Here is a 21,413-nt window from a genome sequence, read left to right as displayed (position 1 = left end):
CTCTCTCTATCCCCCTCTCCATCTCTCTCTTACTCTCTCGCTCTTCTCTCTTCTTCTCACCCCTATCCACTCTCTCTCCCCTTCCTCCTCTCCATCTCTCTTTTTTCTCTCTCTCTACCCCATTTTCTCTCTTCTCCTCTCCTTCTCTCCCTCTCTCCATCTTTTCCTCTCCCTCTACCGTCTCTTCTCTCCCTCTTCCTTTCTTCTAACCCACCAGTGGGTGTACTATACAGGAACACAATGTAACATCCCCAACAACTGATTTCCATATGTTCTACTACACCCAGAAAAAAAGCCTTCTGACAGAACACCTTTTAGCTCTAGGTAGAACATTTCTGGGTTCTAAATAGAGACATTTTCCACAGTGTTCTACATGACACTCAAAAGGGTTCCATCTAGAACCCATGCGTTCTTTATGGTGACAGTTGAAGAACTCTTTTGGAAACCTAATTCTAATAGCCCTGACAAGAGCCCGAAAGAGGAACCCTGAAGAGGGGAAGGAGTCTGTGAACTAAGCGTATGATATAAATCCACTGACCCTTCTCATCAATGATGCAGAATAAGTGAACAGAAACATGCTAACCCTTTTAGCTGCTACAGGAGAGGGGGAGTGAAGGAGGGAGAGGGAGAGAGAGGGAAAAGAGGAGAGGGAGTAAAGAGGAGAAAGAGGGGAGACAGAGATGAGATACTGGTCATCACTAAAGCCATAGAGTAGTGACGACAGGTACAATAACAGCATTATTATGGGTGATATCTCCAGTCAAGTGTTTGTTAGGCCTACTGCCACATATGGGATTCTCACGCAGACACACACAAACACATACTGTCTACACGCATTGAGTTCAGGTTATAACCATCGTTTGACCTTTACTCTGGTAACTAATGGAATCTATAATGCAGCTAAAACGCAGTAGAAGTGGCATTCGCACATGCAGGGCAACTCTGAATGTACAACAGCACAACACCAAGTTGGAAATGATGGCCTGGAAAGATAACAGGAGCTTATTGTTTGATTAATTTGTTCAGCCCTAGCTATTATCATCTCCTCCCCACAATAACAGCTTGATCAGGAGTCTGGAGGTAATTTCATTGAGGTGACATGTTATCTAAAGTACAGGAATAAAAAGCTATTATGCTAATGGCATCACATAGTCATCAATCATCCGCGATTGAGCTGTCACGTCATTTCGTGTTTCCCCTATGATGCGGTGTGTGTGTATGAGTGTCTCTCTCTGAGTATGTGTGCGTGTGTGTGTGTGTGCGTGTGTGTGTGTTTTGGAGGGAGGGGGCGAACTGAACAAATCCTCATTATATTTACCGGGACCCCGCGGCGGTGTGCGCTTTTGGGGAAAAGGAATCATTGAGCAAGCAGGTCTATCCATAGACACCGGCAATAACGGGAAGTAATATATGAACAGTTGGCAGAAACTACCCGGGTTAAAGTTACATTTTCTCCGACGCAACATTCTGTTCGAATGAAAGTAGAATTCAATAGGTCTAGTTTCTTCTGAATGACAAGATAATTTCGAGACCTGTAGGCCTACCTTGTTTTTTTCTAAATGCTCAGAGGACTTCTGGAAATCCGTAAACAATGTTTTCAGACTAATTTAAATGTATTGAACTCATTTTTTGTTATTTTATATATTTTAATTAAACGGGGTTAAATCGAAGGTCCTGAACTCAAACCGAGTTCCTCAAGGAGAGGGCACGTCGGGTCCACGCGGGAGTCGATGTGACGTCAGACAGACAGGCGTGTTAAAAGCAGAAAGCGCATCAGGAGTGGCATGGTCTGTTTGCGGATGATAGATCACTACATCACACCCGCTCTGGACTGCAAATTATGCGTTTCACGGCGTCAGACTGACTGGACGGTAGACAAAACATATTCAAGCATTCAGTGCGTCACCAACCGACATGGACACTTGAGCCATCCAAAAAGCCTCCCACGGACCGGGAAGAATGAACATTGCTCTACATCTGATGTTTCTTTAATACCTCTATAGAAGAGCCGAATAAATCATTGCAAGTCTTGGGTGCTACCACTTTACCAGCGGTGGAAAACAGTGCGTCTCGGTATTGGTTTGATTCGGTAGGAGTTACTTTTACGCACAGACCTAGGACACGCGTAACTTCTCCAGACCGCCGAATTGCAAACTGACCTTAGATCATCGTCTACGGTCAGCTTGATCCTCATGCACGGATAGGTGACAGTTGTGTATTCTGCTCGTACTTGATCCGTTGATGTTTGACGACTTTTACTGATGTTTGATATCATGGCATATCCGCAGCTAGGATATCCCTACTCACCTACGCACCAGGTACGTCTCCTTGTTCTTAGAAACAGTGTGGTAACGGAAACATCGTTTGTTTCTGTCCCATATGTTCTGGTGTACTATGCTTTGCAGATGAATATACCCCACTTCTTCTTTGTTTTACGAAATATGTGTGTGATTTTTTTCTTTTATGTTAATGGTTTGCAATATTTTCCTAATTATTAATCCTCTTGATTCCACCCCACCCCCACCCCACCCCCCAGTTCCTCATGAGCCCGAGCTCTCTGGCCAACTGTCTGGAGCCTGCTGGAAGGTCTTTACTGGATTCCATGACACCTCCCTCTCCTCAGCCTTTACGATGCCCGGTGTACGAGAGCAGGCTTCTTGGCTCCCCAGGCCAGGAGCTACCAACTCCGGCTATAGGTCTGGGAGTGTACGGAGCTGCCTATGGAAAGAGCCAGGGATATTATGGCACTTGCGGAGGAGACGCAACAGCTCTATATGCCAGGGTAGTTACTTTTCTATGTACCTTTTTCAAATCTATGTTTTGTGCGTTTTATTTTTTTCACTTGGTAATCTAAGTGAACCTAAAATTGGTAGCAGCTCTCCCCCATATCGTGCGTTCTTAACTGATCCGTATTTGTGTTTTATTATTCATTAGAATGTTAAATTGTAAGGAATAAAAAAATATTTTAACAACACGCTTGCAGGGATCACTGGAGTCAAAAGATGGAGCGTCTGCGCCCGTGGGTTCCTCTCAAACTCCGGCTTACTATCCATATGATTACGCGTTTGGGCAGTATCCATATGACCGATACGGGTATGTCTACTAAACATGTCTAACTCTTAGTCATTTCTTCATAACTGGGATATCAAATATCACAATTCAAATATGTATTTCTCTCAACTTGAGAAATATGAGATGAAGTGTTCTTGATCTTGAGCAGGCCATAGTTCAGTGTCTGCAGGCATGGCCTTTCATGCACAAACCTTACTGTAAAACCTTCAATAAAAAATAGTTTACCCCCCCCCACTGTCACACTGGCCTCACTATAGATCGTGGACCCAATACCATTGCTTGGGGCACACAAGAATTGAATCTCTTACAAATGTACTCATCCACCCATACCCTCTCCTACCTTCTCCCAGGTATGGGTCCTCAGTGGACAGTGCAGCGGCCCGCAGGAAGAACGCCACCAGGGAGACCACCAGCACTCTGAAGGCCTGGCTGCAGGAGCACCAGAAGAACCCGTACCCCACCAAGGGAGAGAAGATCATGCTAGCCATAATCACTAAGATGACTCTTACACAGGTAACAGCTGATAGTAAGAGTGTAAATGGCAGTGGAAGCTCGACTAAACTTCATGTAGGATATTTGGGTTCAGGGAGCCCCCGGTCACTGGTTAATAACAGAACTAGAACCCAGAGACTTCACAGTGTTCCGCTCCATCCCAAACCCTCAGAAAAAGACAAACTGGTCGTAGGGGTTGGAGAGGGTGAGAAGTGTCCCAGAAACCCTGGAACACTTTTAGGGATTAAGTGCCATGTTCAAGGTCCAAACGGCAGGCGTGGAAATTTAACAAATATGCAATAATTGCTAGATCGGCTTGTTCCTTCAGGTGTCCACATGGTTTGCGAACGCCAGGCGGAGGCTGAAGAAGGAGAACAAAGTCACGTGGTCACCACGGGCCAATAAGAGCTCTGACGAGAGGGGCTGCGATGAGGATAGCGACGGCGCTGAGGGATCTCAAGAAGAGGATCCAATCAAAAGTGAGATAGATGTGGACGGTGAGTGCGTTCATACCACAGATCTACATAAGAAACTAGACCCAGACCGGACCTCTTTGGTTTTTTCGGAAGAGGCCCCGGGGCCCCGGAGGTCTACATTTCCCCATGTCCATGCACTGCCCTCCCGGCCCTGCAATTTTGCTAATGTTGCCAGGGGACGGAGAGAAGATTTTGCAATGCTATTACACATTTGTGCAATTCTGCTAATTTTTCCATGGAGGTGGAGAGAAAATATTATCAGTTTCACAGCTAATTTTCTGCGGTTGTAAAAGTTTTTTCCATGTGGTGCACTGTAAAAAGTAACTGCCTAACTCATTAAATTAATTGAGTAGTGACTACTCAAACATCGACAAAGGTCAGTAGAACTCAGAAGTACTACTAACTCAGTCAATAATGTTTCACAACACAATGTTTTTTAGTACAGTTCGCAAATATAATAGGTTGTTGATTCAATATCACTTTATTAATTTGTGTACTGCTAATAAAACTGTAGCATTTAGAAGTTATATATAAGTTACTTGATATTTTGTCTTTAAAAATACAAGTAGTAGTGAGATATGTTGATATTTGAGTAAAATCCACTTGATTTATCTGTGCTGTATTACTTTATAATTATTAAGTTATGAATACTAAATAATGCAATGTGGATCCATTATTAGAACTTTGTGGATAATTAATTTTTGTCCTTCTGATACTTTTTCACAAGACTTAATGCATTTTTGCGGTACAAAATTATATAGTTCTGGGCAAAAGTCTTAGGCATCTGTAAGTCAAACTAATGCCATTTATTTGGGTAGTAAGTGTTTATTTGTGTGTGTGTATATATATATATATATATATATATATATATATATATATATATAGGTGCTGTAAGCCTTTTTGATTGAGGTCAATTCAACTAAAAACATATATTTGGGTAGTGTTTATTGGTATAAATTATAACAATATTTATAATATATATATATTTATAATATATATATATATATATATATATATATTATAAATACTGTTATAATTTTTACCAATAAACACTACCCAAATGTTTTTAGTTTGACTTTCAGGTGCCTAAGACTTTTGCACAGTACTGTATTTCTTAAATAGTATTTAGAAGTTTGTCTTCCGATGAGATTTAATTGGCAAGATAAACAGATATCAAAATTGTTTGGCATATTGACGTTCTACAATAAGACAACCACATTCTCAGTGTAAGAAAGTAAAATGCAGTAAAGAGACTAATGAAGCATGCATTGCTACAGTTTGTCCTCCAGCTACTGGTAGATGAATTAGCATTGTGCATGCTAAATAACGCTTTTCTGTTCTGAATATGATATATGACTGAGAATGACTAACCAAAATTAATGGTATTTCTAAAATAACAAAAAAAAGATAGGTGGTTACTACCAATAATTTTATTTTGCAAAAAATAAGTAATTGAACATCAGTCGTATACAATGCTGATGTATAAGTAAATGCCCAACCAATATGCTATATTGTGCATTGTGTATTCTACTATTCTAGCAATGACAATTTCTATTTGTGGAAACTAATCCAGGGGCCACAAAAACTGGAACCCATCCCTTGACTAAATAAAGCCATTATAAATGTAAAAAAAAACAACCATTCATTTGGTTGCATATTGCTTTGACACAGCCTGCCAGGTTGGTGATTGTTCACACATCAGTGGGTTTTTTTCTGTCCTAGATTCTGTGACAGGGAGATGTGCGGACCAGCAGCAGAGCGACCTGGAGGACTTTGATCTGTTGGAGTCGGAGGGTTCTGACGGCGATCCTAAACACCGGTTTCACCCCGAGGACACCCAAGCGCACACGCCGTCGGACCGCCATCACAACCCCAAGGACCCATCCAGCAGCCCCCCAACGCATAACACGGATGTACCCCAACACGGGGTGGAGGGGGGGCTACTTTCAGCAGACTGCCTCAAACACACACCGGACCACGGGCGAACAGTCCACTCATTTTACGCCCAACAAGACCTGCTGAATACAGACGGCCGCAAACCAAAAATCTGGTCCATTGCACAGACTGCTGCCATCCAATCTGAGTTCCCGCCATGTATGCACACAGTTAGCCCCGGTGAGGCCCTGTCCCCAGGAGGGTATTCGACCGACGTGCCCCATCTGAAGGTTGGGTCGGCAGGGCAACAAGTCTCGCCGATGGCCACGCTTAGAGAGTGGGTGGATGGGGTCTTCCATGATCCAGTGTTCAGACAGGGTTCTTTTGACCCGCAGTTGCCCAGGCCGGACACGGACCGGCCGTGGATTGGGCTGAATGGACAGGCAATGGAAGGCAGAACTCTGGGACTACGTTCCGTCGAGCATGTTATCTCGTCTTTGCAGCATGTATAGAATATTTTACTGAGACCGCCATATCCTGTCACCATTTGAATTTACTCAGCTGAGCATAAGAGTACTTGAACTCTTTATGATACAGTCTCCCATGACTTTGTGTTTTTAGAAAAACACCTCAAGGTCAGTAACTTGAAGTTCTACTGACAATGTTCTAAACAAATATGTTTTTCTTAAATATGAATATCTCACTATTTTAACTTGCAAATGAAAAGCAGGAATTCAATTCGTTTGGAAACTATGAGAAAAGAAACGTAAATTAAAATGTTCCCCCACATTCAGCATATTGCAACAGGGCTGGATGGTTTAATCACTAAGACACACCCGAAACAAACGTTGCTTCATAATGTAAGACACCCATCTGATCTTTTGATATAAATGTGGGTATAAATCTACAGCACTGTATCCGTTCTGGCAATAGCTGACACTGGCCTGCCCACTTTTTCCAGACATTGGACTGTAACCGGCAGCATGAAAGCACATTCTTTCCTCCTGAACGTCCATATGTTTTGCTTATTACCGCACCTGATAGGCTTATTGCACACTTGTATACATGTTCTTGCACTAAAGTCCGATTGCAGTTGTTGACTCACGGAAATAAACAATTGTTTTTTTGTAGAAAGACGTTCTCTGCTGTGTTTGTTTGATTCTTGCAGAGCGACCTTGTGTTCGCTCTCCACGGTGCTGAAGCTGTCTGCACCCACCGAAGATGCACATACGTTTTTTTGAGGGACAAACGTGGAGGTAGATTTTTTTTTTATGGGTACCTCCTGTTCACTCTCCAAGAAGCTGAAATTATGCTTCCTGTAGGCCCACATCTAAATGACACTAAAATATCTCCTAGCCTTGGAATGTGTGTGTGTGTATATGTGTGTATGTGTGTAAGTGTCTGTGCGCACGCGCGCGCGCGTGTGGGGGTCTGTGTAAAAGGCGGCAAGCTGGGCATCGTTGAGCCGTGACTAATTCCAACACACAGAGGACGTGGCTGCTAAATTGTTAAATCGATGCCACTTCCACCGCGGGCCCAGATATAGCCGCAATCAGCGATGCGTCTCTTTTCATTAGCCGGCTTTTGACTGCATCAACCTGGGACCATTAGCTGCGCATCCACAGCTCTCTAAACGGGTCATGATAAAATAAACGACATTATAGAATATACTCTATTAGCAAAGAGTTGAGCTGCCTAACACACTTCTTAATCTAATAGCTTAATCTCTACTGACTTAATGCAATATCTTCTGATTTGCCAGTTAAAGGGTATAGAGACAGGCCTAAGAGATCCCTGAGTTAAAGTCGTACAACCAGACGATTGAGAATGACTTAAACATTTTGAGCCTAGAACAATATAAGTTCCATGACAGGGACTAAATTGATTAATTATTTATACAAATTGGGAAAAACAGATCTAGAAAAGCTTTCAAAAAAAGATAGGCTATAACCATTTTGGGTAGCCTACAGCATGGACTTATCTGACTTTTTTTTTAAATCCCCACAGCCATGACATTTTTGTGATTACTTTGATACTCAATACCATTTAATCAAGCCGATTCAGTCTGTAGAGATCTGCCCTGCATCAATTGCTTTCACACCCTCTCTTAAACGTAAACCCTTTAATATCCCAAAAACCTTAAGTTGTCAAGCAGAATTAATTATTCAACAAAACTTGGTGGATTGTAAGCTTCCTAAAGTGGTCCATAAACACTTTCTAAATAAGAGTTCAAGAAAAATTATGTGGTAGGGTCCAGGATGGATAAACTACTTTTCTCCCTCTTCTTTTCTCCTCCTTTTTCAGAGTAAAGATAATAAAGTATTAAACAGAACAGAGCCGAGACCTTCCGAGGCCTTGTATGGAATTAACCATTTCAGTCTAAATAATTTAAGAGGAATTCAACCGAGAATTCCATTCTTTTTCTGCTTCATAAATAAATTAGATTTAAGATGATAAATAATGACATCTGGCTCTTCCTGTAAAGTTTACTTTCTTTTTTCTGTGCAATGGATACATAATATAACGAACAATTTAGTATTTATTTACAGTCATCTAGTTAATGATAGTTGTGGTATAGCCGAACAATCTAATATCCTACGATCTCTAAAATGTTTCTATAGTGAGTATCATTCAGTTTGATTTAATCTCAAACTGATAAATCAAAAGGGTATAGTGGTCCTTGAAAGTTTGTGAAATCTATAAATATTTCTATATTACTGCATAAATATGGCCTAAAACATCATCAGATTCATTGAGGAAAATTATCTAAAATAACATATCCGTGAGCGGCAAAATAATGTGAATCTTTAGGATAAGCAGCTAATTTGACAGGGAAACTTAGAGTCAGGTGTTTTCAGTCAATGGGATGACATTCAGATGTGGGTGGGCACCCTGTTTCGTTTAAAGAACAGGCACCTTCACAGCACATGTTTGTGGAAGTGTGTCTTGGCACAAACAAAGCAGAGTTCTGAGGATCTCAGAAAAATAGTTGCTGATCCGCATCCGGCTGGAAAAGGTTACAAAACCATCTCTGAAGAGTTTGGACACCACCAATGGAGGAAACCTAAGACCATTGTTACCCTCCCCAGGAGTGGTCAACCAACAAAGATCACTCAGAGAGCAAGGCGTGAAATAGTCTGCGAGGTCACAAAGGAACCCAGGGTAACTTCTAGGCCCTGTCTCTCATTGGCTAATGTCCGTGTTCATGAGTACTCCGTCAGGGGAACACTGAACGACAGTGGTGTCCATGGCAGGGCTGCAATGAGAAAGCCACTCCTCTCCAAAACGGGCATTGCTGCTCGTCTGCAGTTTGCTCAAAATCATGTGGACAGGCCAAAAGGCCGTTGGGAAAATGTTTTGTGGATAGATCAAAATCCCCCCCAAAAAACATTTGGGTTTAAATGAGAGGTGTTATGTTTGGTGAAAGGCAAACATTGCATTCCAGCGTAAGAACCGTATTCCATCTGTGAAACATGGTGCTGGCAGTGTCATGGTTTGAGCCTCTTCCTGCTTCTGGGCCAGGACGGCTTGCCATCATTGATGGAACAATTAATTCCGAATTACACCAGTGAATTCTAAAGGAAAATGTCAGTACATCTGTCTGTGAACTGAATCTCAAGAGAATGAGAGAAACAACACAGCAAGACAGCGACAATATTTTTGTTTCATTTGTTTAATTGGGTTCTCTTTAATCTGCTTTTAGGAAATCTGATGATGTTCTAGGTGATATTTATACCGAAATATAGAACATTTTAAAGGGTTTACAAACTTTTGAGCGCATCTTGGGAACATTTATTGGACCATGAAACCACTCTTCTGATGTTGTAATGACTAGCATTTTAAGACATAGCAACCATATCAGCTCACATAGCAGGGATTATTTGAGAAGTTCAAAACAAACGAAACGAAAGGTTTGAGTCATCCATGCCTTTTAACTTAAGAGGATATGTTAGGGGAAAGGTATGAAAAGACAGGAGAGCAGGAGAGTGGGCTATACTGGGACTGGAGAACCTGTTCTCACCAAGTGGGTGTGGGGTACCAAAAGCTGGAGGGACCTAGCCTGAGCACTGACTGGTGGCTAAACGTATGTCTCACTGAGGGTTAACTTCTTCGTTCCATCTCCTTTTATCCCAATGAGATGTGACTCATTCAATTCCCTCTGCCTTGTCTCTCCTCCCATTCAGCTCAAAGACACCTTTCGTGTCTCCTTCCTTTTCACCTCCCCTCTCCCTGCCCCACTCCTCTCACCTTCGGCCGCAGAAGCAGTCGACGCACAACGCAACACAAAATATCGTATTCTGCCTCTCATCCCTCTTCTCTTACACGATACCATGCTCTGTGGGCCAGATAATGCAATTAAGCTGCGGTGTGTTTAGAGCACCAGTCTGGTAGAAGAGCGGAGACAAGATGTTGGAGCTGATGTTAGCTTGCCTGTTTCACACCAGTAAATAAAACAGCCACACCATAACCAATCCACTGGGGACGCATCAAACAACCATTTACAGACATGCAAATGCCTGACCAGTGCACGTCTGTCCTGCAACAAAGAATGCATTTACATTGGGTATGTTAATTTTTTATAGCGGTGGAAGAACTATAACATACTGACAAAGTACCTCCCGCACTTTTGTTTCTGATAATGATTATTTTCATTGCATGGCATTTTTTAACCACTGACTTACAGATTATCACGCTTCATCTTGGCTAGTCATAGCTAGTTAGCTGGCAACATTTTTATTTATTTTTTATCCAAGTAGATTCTAATTATGTAGTATGATTATTTTGGTTTACCTGGCTACCAGTTCTGGGTCTTTTAAGAACGTTATTTCAAGAGTTGCCTGAAGTGTCAGAGGTATAGGAGATAAAGGAAAACAGCAGCTTTGAGCAAGAGGAATCATAACAGGCAGGACAACTATTCTGAAAGGGTTAGGGTTAGGATCACCACCTTTATCAACTATCCTCGGGCCACCTCCTTCAAAAGAGGCAGCATTCAAAGAACTGCGTTCAGTCGGCTGATCACTCGTTGTATATTGCTTGTTTGTTTGTTTGCCCTTCATGCAGTTTAAGATTCTATAAAAAGTAACTGAGTTCCAGAAAAGTATTATCATAGTGATTATTACTATGAGACCGAATCGATCTGAGAGTTGTATTCGCATGGGTGGAACTGTCCCAAACATGAACTAATATTTCGTGGTAATCGTGACACAAGTGCTTTCCATCTCTGCTACACAAAGGTGGCGGCTCTACATACAGCTGGCTGACAGTCTTTCCGTAGAATCTAATCCTGAAGGTTTGTCCGTGTCAAGGTGTCTCTACAGACTCCAGGGGAGGAGGGCGTTCATTCCTTTAAGAGCATTATATTGACATCTCCTATACCCTCTACACCTTCGGTCTAACACCTAGCCCACTCAACACTCCATCACACACATACACACACACACTTTTATGAATACACACAGATACACTTCTTCTCCCCCTCTTCCACCCACACACACACCACGGCAACACCATTCTCTCTTGTGTCCTGTCGCAGACACGCTCACATGGACACACACACACACACACTCAGGTTTTACGAGGCTATCAGAGTGCTGAGAGCTAACCCTCTCCCCAGACCCTGTCATATGTCAGCCCCCCTTAACGGAGGTGTCTGTTTCCCTAGGTTAACCTCTCTGTCCCTGGCACTAGAACATGCCACATCGTCTCCATAGTAAAGGTCACCACGTCTGTACTCAGTTCCTTCGGTTGAGTAGGAGGCGGTCCCTGCTTGACAGGAATCCAAAGTCAGCTCTAACTTTAATAGGATTACGGTAAAGGTGAGGCTGAACGGATCTGGAGCTGATCCTAGATCTGTGTCTATGGGCGGCTTTGACCCAGCGGGACTTTAGGGAAGTGAAGGTTAGATAATTGGCTAAAGCGGTAACAGGGTTGACTCCTTAGTAAGGCTGGAAGCTTCGCAGTGTGACAGATCTTAGCGAGACAATCTTTTAATGGGGCAATTAAACAATGAGAAATTGTATTTTATGTTGAGGGGGAAATGCAGTGATCATAGTGCGTGTGGGTGTGTGTGTGGGTGTGTGTGTTCATTTGTGTATAAAAGGCTGTGTGGAGAGGAAATTCAATGGCATTTATCCTCATTATCTTTTGCATAGAGGAATCTATTGGATATTTTTACTGAGCTGCTATTCTCACACAAAACATCCACAGTTCCTTCCCTTTGTTTGCATAGGAAATAGCAGAACTTTGATGATATTCTCATAAAGGGCTGTTGTACATAAAAGACAGATGGAAGGACTGCAGTGAAAATCATAACCCTTCAACAACAACAATTCCTATCAATAACATTTCATAGCAATGTCTTAAATGGTAAAAAGTTTGACAGCTCACTCTCATCGTAGACAATAACAAAAGGCTTAATTACACTTGAGACTAGATGAAGTTTGACTGTGAAGTTTGATAACTGTCGAAAATGAGTCTCTTCCTAGCATTGCATCTCTATATCTATTAGGTGGTCAGGGTATTTTAGACAGATGAATAATTGAAAAAAGTGTTGTTTTATTCAAGACGATTCACATGCTCAGTTTCATCTGAAGATTTCTCACTGCCATCCTGCCAAGCACCTGCAACCTATACACACACACACACACACACACACTAACCAACTGATGTGTGTCTCACTAAAACCTCCACGCCTTTCAACCTCTCAACTCCCTAACCCTGACCGAACATCCTTTCTAACAAAGGCCATCTCCTCTCTCTTTCAATCAACCATCCCCGGTCTGACTATGAATGAATGAGTCTTACCCTTTTACCATCACATCAAACTCTCTGCCTGTGTCACCAGGACCAATTATATCAGCTTGGATGCCCTCCTCACAACCTGAGCTCCATGGTGTGGAAAAACGCTGTTCCAATGGCTGCCTGCATCGCTAGCCTGGGACAGGACAGGGTAGTTCTCGCGCTGCCTGTCTGTCTTTATATCCGGACCAGCTCCACAACACCCTGTCTGTCTTTATATCCGGACCAGCTTCACAACATCCTGTCTGTCTTTATATCCAGACCAGCTCTACAACATCCTGTCTGTCTTTATATCCGGACCCGCTCTACAACATCCTGTCTGTCTTTATATCCGGACCAGCTCTACAACATCCTGTCTGTTTTTCTGTCTGCCTGTCTGTCTGCATCTCTAGCCCAGCACTACAGCACCATGTCTGTCTGCCTGTTTGTATTTCTATCCCAGTCCTACTACACCCAGCCAGTCTGTCTGTATCTCCAGCCCAGTCCTACTACACCCTGCCTGTCTGTCTGTATCTCTAGCCCAGTCCTACTACACCCAGCCTGTCTGTCTGTATCTCTAGCCCAGTCCTACTACAACCAGCCTGTCTGTATCTCCAGCCCAGTCCTACTACACCCAGCCTGTCTGTCTGTATCTCCAGCCCAGTACTACTACGCCCTGCCTGTCTGTCTGTATCTCCAGCCCAGTCCTACTACACCCAGGCTGTCTGTCTGTATCTCCAGCCCAGTCCTACTACACCCAGCCTGTCTGTCTGTATCTCTAGCCCAGTCCTACTACACCCAGCCTGTCTGTTTGTGTCTCCATCCCAGTCCTACTACACCCAGCCTGACTGTCTGTGTCTCCAGCCCAGTCCTACTACAACCAGCCTGTCTGTCTGTATCTCCAGCCCAGTCCTACTACACCCAGCCTGTCTGTCTGTGTCTCCAGCCCAGTCCTACTACACCCAGCCTGTCTGTCTGTATCTCCAGCCCAGTCGTACTACACCCGGCCTGCGCCAATTTGGGATGCATAGGTCTATGGAGAATAAGACTGCTGAAATATATATATGATCTTCTTCAAACATGTATTGTTCCGCGCGGCTGTTCCCTATCAGACTGGCGCTCCCCTGACATCTTCCAGGGGTGGCAGAGCGCAGCGTGACTTACAGGCTGGGGAGTGTGTGTGGGGGATGGGGGGGTGGAGGGTTTGGATGAAAGCAGGAGGAGACCTATAAGAATCTTGAATCTCTGCATGGTCCCTGATAAGGTGGCCTTTCTATGAGATGAGTCCACATTTTAAAATAAATATCTATAAGTGTATAACAATGTTTCGATGTATTAACCAATACCATTATGCATAAAGCATTATTCAGTCATTTCATTCTGGACCTAACCAAATTGCTGCAGGTCCCATTTCACTGTGCCCACCAGAATTCGTTTTTTGCTAATTTGTTCTAATAGCCTAAAGTTATATGTATTTATTTTGAAGTGAAATCCAAATGGTTTAATACATTTAGCTCATTGAATTACAAATAATTTCAATAATCAAAGTTGACAGAGCAGCTTGCTATAGAATAGACAACCTAGCAAGCGCTGGTTGACATGTTTGATTGACAGCCAAGTCTAGGGTGCAGGATACAACTGAAATTATGCAGACAGGGAGCGAGAGGGGCGGACGCGGAGACTTGAAGGCCCAGGCGTCAGAATGACATAACGTACATTACTGAATTACAATACCACCGTGGGCCACTCGGGACCATGCTGTTCAGGGTTAAGAGTATAACAAAAGTTTTACAACATTTACCCTTATGCCACAGATCTTTATGAAGAAATATGTCTTTATCTGGTAAACCCCAAGTGTTTTTTGTGGACTGGGGAATAAACACACATGTTAGTAGCAGGTTCGCATGCACATAAATATAAAAAAAAAAAAGCAATTTAATCATCAATACTCTTGTTCTTTGAGGTTTTCTGTTCCAGTCGCTGAAAGCTCCAACACAGTGGGCCATGACTGCAACATTAGGTTTGTGGATATGTTCTAAAGCAAAAAATTAAGATACCTGAACAGATCTTGCCACTTGCACATTAAACTATTTAATACTCCATTATGCTTTTAAAATATAAAAAAAAAGTATTATTCAATGCCTCATCAAGACTAACCGTTTCACAACTTTTACTGTAACCCTAACATCATTGTATCAATGAACCATTAAAATTCCTCCAACACTTTTGACAAGGCAAACAATGCTGCCCTCTGGCTGTGACAAACACAACTACCCAAAGGAAACATTGACAGATTCTTGAGAGCTATCTGGAAAAAGTAAGGTAGACTACTCTGGTCTCTGATGGGAGCAATGATTTGAGTGTCGGTGCCAAGACCAGGTAACAGGCATTTACCAACCAATGAGGCTTCTCGGTGTGCATACAAACACCTTTCATAAAAATTCACACAGAGGCAGGAGCAGTGGATATAATTTATTAAGCAGATTGACAAACCACACAGAGGGGAGAGAATGGGACTGAGGACAAGTCTCAATGATGATGGGTCTGCTTGAACTGCAGTCCACAGTAGCCACATGTTCCAACTTTGGTTTCTTTATCCTGGAGAAGCCGACAGACAGGAGAGAAGAAAACCATTAACGGAATCACAATCGCCTAGTTGACATTTAACATGACTCAGAATTCACCTGTGTACTAAAGATGCTGGTGGCAGACAAGGGGAAGACAGAATACACAACATCTGCAAAACATTGACCTAGAATGATATTCAATAGGTGGCGAGCTTATTAGTCCACCATAATATAGTCATGGTATGGTATATCTAAATGCCAAGGGATGAGTTGTGTGCAGTATCATGCAGCTTTGTCATTGACAGTATTGGACATCGGTTAATGAGGTGGTAGGAGCCTCGGCAGTCTCCGTGGGACGGGCGGCCATTGCCGAGGGCCACAGCCCGGGAAACAAACTGTCCGGGCGGTGGGACTTCTTTGGTCCTGTTTGGCCTGGATCACTTGGGGGTGTAGTGTGGTGAGTAACGGGGCTGGGAAGAGTCAACCAGGACTCCCCAATCGCCATTGCATGGGACCACTCTAACTAGCGAGGGGCATCATGCATAGCAAATGTACACTAGAGACGTGTACGCGCACTAGTGCACACTGACACCACACCTGCATGCAGACGACTAGCGCACACTACCGAGACATCATTACCAGGTTGATGTAGACTTTAGGGTGGCCCAGAGCCCCTCCACCCCCGTCACATGACACCACCCTGGCTTCAACCGCACTGACTGGCTCCTCAGCCACCAGCTGGATGGCAAAGTTCTTGTTCACCTGGGAATACACGACACAGAAGAAACCATCAGTAGCTTGCGGTCCGTGTGGTGGTCCACATACACTGATGTTCTGCATTTTATAAGTCGACAAAAACGCCAACTTTGCCTAGCATTGTGAAGTGACATGGGGGGGGGGGGGTATATGTTGGCCAACTCGAAGCTGGGGATGAATACAAAAAGAATAGGTGGCCTTGATTATATAACGTCTCTCAATACCTCTTTCTGTCGGCCTACAAACCTGGCCCGCCTTGGATCATTTTCATCAAACACCTGAAACAACATGCAGACACAAATTAGGAGCATAGATTATACAATCTTACTACAGAGATGTCGGGAGTCATGTCATAAGAATTTCATAGTGCAGGACGACGCTGTGTTATTCGGTACATTTGATAAATAAACTTGAACTTGAAACATATCGGTGGATACTATAAGTGATCACAGTAAAGCATTATCACAAGTATCTATTCATTTGGGTAGAGTAGGTACATATGTACACCCTTAACCTACGCCCCGATTAGCTTTGTGTTAGAATGCCTACATGGCTTCACCAAACAGCACACTTGTGTACAAGCAGCTGGAAGCTTACTTGTGTACTAGCTTCAAACGTAAATACCAAAATGTAAGATGAATCATATATTTCATGCTATGGATCTAATTCACAACTAGTATTGTGGCCATCTTCTGTGTCAACAGCAAGGGCCCAAAGGATTAGTTTTAACATTAAAATGAATTAAGTTCAAATTCGGGGACGAATCGGGGTAGCTACTAGTACTAACTAAATGATTGGTGACAAGACAAAAAAACTGGACAAGTAGCCAAGACCGTAATTATAAACACCAGCATCTGACAATTCCTGCAAGTGTACCAGTTGCTATTGAAAACATTAAAGCTCTGCCTTTCCACTCAGGTCTGGGAGCCTAAGTTTAAACTACCTGTCCGGTGTGGGTAATTTGCTCTCCAGTGCTCGATGTTTCTAGACTGTAGCGCTGCACAGCAACCAACGATGTCCTCAAAGGTGATACAAGCGCCTTAGCATTTCTACTGAAGGACAGAACTCTATACACAGCGGCCGCCATGTTTACAATGGATGCTTTACCCAGAATGCTTTAGAAAGAAAAGCGATCTCCCGAATCGCAAGTCGTCCGCATGGTCCTAGTCAGACGGCGGTCCGTTCAAAGCATCTCTTACGACTTAGCAGCCTCCTGTGAGCTTCAGAAAATATTTTTCTAACAAAAACTGTGAAAGACTCACAAAAAATGCCTTGATATTATATTAGTTTGAGACGACAATGGAATGACATTCGAACATAAAACGTGTGTATTTATCATTGTCAAATACAAAAACATTTCGTGCACTAGGGCCCAGGGTATGCTGCGTGACTTATCTCAAAGTCACTTACGTCAACGCATGAGCCGGGAAGCTGCGAGGGCTTCTGTGTAAAAGAAATAGTATTTTGGCACTGTGGTTAAGAGTAAACGGCTATTTGAGGGTTCCCACCCTGCTATTACTCGTTTGTACAGTTAAAAGGTTGGTACACATTCCTTAACATTATGATCACATGATTTTTTATGCGTTTTTCTTAATCGGACAGTAGAGCAGATCAGGTCACGTCTGGCTTTAAGAATCCATCGTGCTACATTTACTTAAAACTGATTTAGGCTACTGTCCTGGTTGTTTTCACTCCAACCCCGTGTATATGCAGGCCCATAACGCCTGTTATTAGAATCATATGTGCTAAGTTAGGGTTGGAGTGAAAACAACCAACCCCAGCTCTCCAGGAGGAAGGCTGGAGACCCTTGTTAGGGGTTGTGGCATCCTGTTGTTTTAAACTGTCATGTACCTTCAGATGGTCAGAGGAAGCGAATTAAACTGTTGAGATAGTCCAAAGCGACCAATATGTCTTCCCTCTCTCAGCCAGCAGGAGTTGGTGACACCATGGCTACCCACCTTTTGAACAACCTTGTCGGCTCAATAACACGCCATCTTACCCAGATGACCCGGCTCAGCCTCAGTCGAACTTACCCAAACACCACTGCAATCTCCCGCTGCCTCTCCACCCTGGCGTCCTACCCAACCAGAGTGCTCCTGGCCCCAGGTAGACTGGTCCAGCCCCTGGCTTTCTCTCATCGATCGTCACCCCGGTGTCAGGCCTCTCTCCTGGGACAGTGTCAGCACCTTGCCTGCCTGCAGCCCTCTGCTGGCATGAAAACCAAGAGCGCTCTGAAAAGGCGCTGTAAAGATTGCTTCTTCGTTGTGCGGCGAGGACATCTGTATGTGTTCTGCAAGACTCACCCCAGACATAAACAGAGGCAGGGCTGATGTGTTCTCCTCTGTGGTTTGTCACTTTAATTATATTACCTCAATAAAGTGTTGGACTGATTGACAGATTGGCGTCCTTTTCTCACGATCTCTCAGCACCACCTCAGTGGTGACAAACATTTCTGGTAAACATACTAGGAAAATCTGTCTGCCTGAATGAACCTTTGTCTCTAAGGATAAGACTTTGCAATTGCAGCTGGAAAGTAAGCTAAGCTAAGCTAGTAAAATACACCTGTTCATTACATAGGGGCTAAAATAATATGCTGATCCGGAAGAGCCATTTGATGTACTAAACCTCACTAATGTGATGTTGCATCCCGGTTGGATATACAGTTAAGCCCAAAATTATTAATACCCGTGCCAATTTTTTATTTGTAGAGAGCTTTTATATGGCCAATAGATTTAATCCAGCTGGAAATGACAAGTGACAAAGGACTGTAAGATGTGGTGTTACAGAGGTTAATGATGATGTACATGTTTACTGAAAATGCCATGTCCACAATTATTCACACTATTGATGGCCATTCAAGGCTTCATTACCATTCTAGCAGCCGGATATTATGCTAGCATCACTAACTCAGATTTTCTTTTTCAAAATCAATATAGTTAAAAATCTTGTCTGTACATTTTATGTTTGATGTCCTTTCCAATACTGTTCTTGTCTGTTCTTTTTTACAGACTAGATTGTTAACTATATTGCCTTATAAGGTTCAATGATGGCTTTTATTGTGATAAAGAAAATCTCAGTGCTGCCAGCATAATATCCTGCTGCTAAAATAACACTAATGAAGCCTCGTTTGGCCATCACTAATTCACACCCCTTGAAATTGTCACACACATTACAGAAAATGAACAGTTCTATACCATTCCAAATGGTCCTGGTAATTTCTACCGATCTAGAGCATTCTAATAAACTACAAATTGAGAACAGGTGACACAGTAGTTATTAGTCAGTACTAGTCAATTGCAAGTCATGGCTAAAACCAAATAGTTTAGTGAGGACCTCTGGTTGTGAATTGCGGCAGCTCACAAGAAAGGGAAAGGCTATAAAGCTATATCCAAGTGTTTTCAAGTGCCAGTGGCCACAGGTCAAAGCATAATCAAAAAGCACAAGGAGTTCAACACAGAAAAATCTCAAAAGTGTGTGGTAAGAAGCCAAAAATGACCCCTGCTTTTGCAAGAACGGCTGTGTGAGAGGCCAAGAGGAATCCAAGAATCACCACCAAGGCCATCCTGATGAATCTGAGTAATTCTGATATCGACATCAATCAATCAAATGTATTTATAAAGCCCTTTTACCTCAGCAGTTGTCACAAAGTGCCTTTACAAAACACCCACCCTTAAACCCCAAGGAGCAAACAAAAAGGGTGTTGAATTTCAGTAGCTAGGAAAAACTCACTAAGAAAGCCAAAATTTAGGAAGAAGCCTAGAGAGAACCCAGGATCAGAGGGGTGACCAGTCCTCTTCTGGCTGTGCCGGGTGAGATATTAAGAGTACAAATTGTAATAATTAATAAATGCATGTGGGTTGAGTCCAGAGTCTATTTAAACTTGTTCCAGGTCGAGAGCACGACCAGATGGACAAAGACAGGGAAAAAATAGGGGAGGGACAAAACAGTGGCAGCTGAAATCGTCAGGCATCGTCTTGATCTGCAACACAACCAGGAGGACTTTGAACATGGACAGCAACAGGTCTTTCAAGCCTGGTACTCCTCAGGTGTGGGCCAACATCTCAAGGTAGACACTCCAGCAAACACTGCACAAGGTTGGTCTCCATGGATGCCTACTAAGAAGGACTCCACTTCTTTAAGGCAGGCACAGAAAAGCTCACCTAGCCTTTGCAAAAGCGCACTTGGACAAAGAAGAAAGCTGTTGCTCATCACATTCTGTGGTCGGATGAGATGAAAATTGAGTTGTTTGGACACAGGGACATGGCTTTCGTTTGGCGAAAAAACGGAGAAGCATTCTACCCCAAGAACACCCTCCCCAGGGGCAAGCACGGTGGGTGGAATGCCATGCTTTGGGGGTGTTTTTCAGTCAGGATTATATAAAGATTCTGGAGGAAAACATCAGTGAGTGTACATATGTACCTACTGTACCCAATTGAATAGATACTTGTGATAATAACTTTGGACATGGTCGTAATAATGGATAAAATAGAAGAGAATGTTGATTTTGTTTCATTTATATCTCTATTGGCCATATAAAAGTTTCCTATAAATCCAAAATGTGTGCGGTTGTGAATAATCAGCTAAACCGTAGATATAGAAGTAGTTATGTTGGAACATTTATATTCACTGCGCAAGCGCTATCCGTCACCATACGATGGCGCCAAAATCTCGACATAGAACTCATAACAGAAATCCCATTGTCTTGGAACCAGATTGGCGAGTCATTGTTACATTTTGGCGTTAGGTGCAGCGTGCACTATATGGCTGCAATATGCAAAAGAAAAATGACGTTTTCTAAGAACAATTCAGATGTCCAAGTGCAATGATGGTCAAATAATGCCACTCTCTGACATTTCTACTGCTGTTATTTACACTAACCAGCAGCTCTGGGAGGAAAATGGAAGATGAATAAAAAGGATATGCTGAGGTTTCCAGGAAATATGATATTCGTCAATTCCATTTTCTTTTCCATCCTGTTTGGAGGGTAAGGAAATGGGTCATCTTGATTTACACAATGTTTTTCCAATAAAATCAATATTTTTAAATTATGAATCCAGGGTTGTTTTCTCATTCCGACAGACACAGTACAAATGTTAATGCACACAGCACAGTGCAAGCAGCTGCGCAGAGGAAACCAGTATGACAGCTTTGAGACGGTTTTGTCAATAAACAGGTAACCTGGCAACTGTTGCATCTCTTAATGTCGGACTCACAGTGCGCAAATCTCCTGGCATGCTATGCAGAACTGTGACCGCTTTTTGAGAGTGTGAGGCACATTGATTTTCTAAACTGGCAAGCAGTAAGTAGTATATTGGAGTATATTGACTTCATGTTTGAATTTATGGACGCGTCGTGTAAGTAAATCGGCCTAATGTTCCAACTGACACCAGGGCGGGAC

At 42.9% G+C, this 21,413-nt stretch overlaps 2 protein-coding genes across 2 annotated transcripts; one reads left to right on the top strand and one right to left on the bottom strand.

The window, feature by feature from the left end:
- The first annotated feature begins 1,715 nt into the window (after positions 1–1,715).
- On the top strand, positions 1,716–7,016 carry irx4b (iroquois homeobox 4b). The gene is made up of 6 exons (XM_020050167.2): positions 1,716–2,318; positions 2,537–2,782; positions 2,984–3,093; positions 3,423–3,585; positions 3,893–4,061; positions 5,763–7,016. Exons 1-6 carry the CDS (start codon positions 2,262–2,264, stop codon positions 6,425–6,427), a joined length of 1,410 nt encoding a protein of 469 aa, XP_019905726.2. The 5' UTR covers positions 1,716–2,261; the 3' UTR covers positions 6,428–7,016.
- Positions 7,017–15,151: 8,135 nt separating this feature from the next.
- On the bottom strand, positions 15,152–17,112 carry ndufs6 (NADH:ubiquinone oxidoreductase subunit S6). Its single transcript, NM_001304068.1, has 4 exons — positions 16,959–17,112; positions 16,240–16,293; positions 15,899–16,021; positions 15,152–15,290 (listed from the first exon to the last, which is right to left on the bottom strand). Exons 1-4 carry the CDS (start codon positions 17,100–17,102, stop codon positions 15,222–15,224), a joined length of 390 nt encoding a protein of 129 aa, NP_001290997.1. The 5' UTR covers positions 17,103–17,112; the 3' UTR covers positions 15,152–15,221.
- Between the last annotated feature and the right edge of the window lie 4,301 nt (positions 17,113–21,413).

Source organism: Esox lucius, chromosome 10, assembly GCF_011004845.1.
Source record: "Esox lucius isolate fEsoLuc1 chromosome 10, fEsoLuc1.pri, whole genome shotgun sequence".
Taxonomy (NCBI): Eukaryota; Metazoa; Chordata; class Actinopteri; order Esociformes; family Esocidae; genus Esox; species Esox lucius.
Note: the sequence above shows the minus strand (reverse complement) of the source record. Positions and strands in the feature narration are given on the sequence as shown.

Coding starts and splice junctions, on each gene's coding strand:
- irx4b (XM_020050167.2), top strand. CDS start 2,262: ATGTTTGATATCATGGCATATCCGCAGCTAGGATATCCCTACTCACCT. Junction 3,586..3,892: donor CTAAGATGACTCTTACACAG/GTAACAGCTGAT, acceptor TTGTTCCTTCAG/GTGTCCACATGGTTTGCGAA. Junction 4,062..5,762: donor AAGTGAGATAGATGTGGACG/GTGAGTGCGTTC, acceptor TTTCTGTCCTAG/ATTCTGTGACAGGGAGATGT.
- ndufs6 (NM_001304068.1), bottom strand. CDS start 17,102: ATGGCGGCCGCTGTGTATAGAGTTCTGTCCTTCAGTAGAAATGCTAAG. Junction 16,294..16,958: donor AAATTACCCACACCGGACAG/GTAGTTTAAACT, acceptor ATGTTGTTTCAG/GTGTTTGATGAAAATGATCC. Junction 16,022..16,239: donor TTGTAGGCCGACAGAAAGAG/GTATTGAGAGAC, acceptor GTGTATTCCCAG/GTGAACAAGAACTTTGCCAT.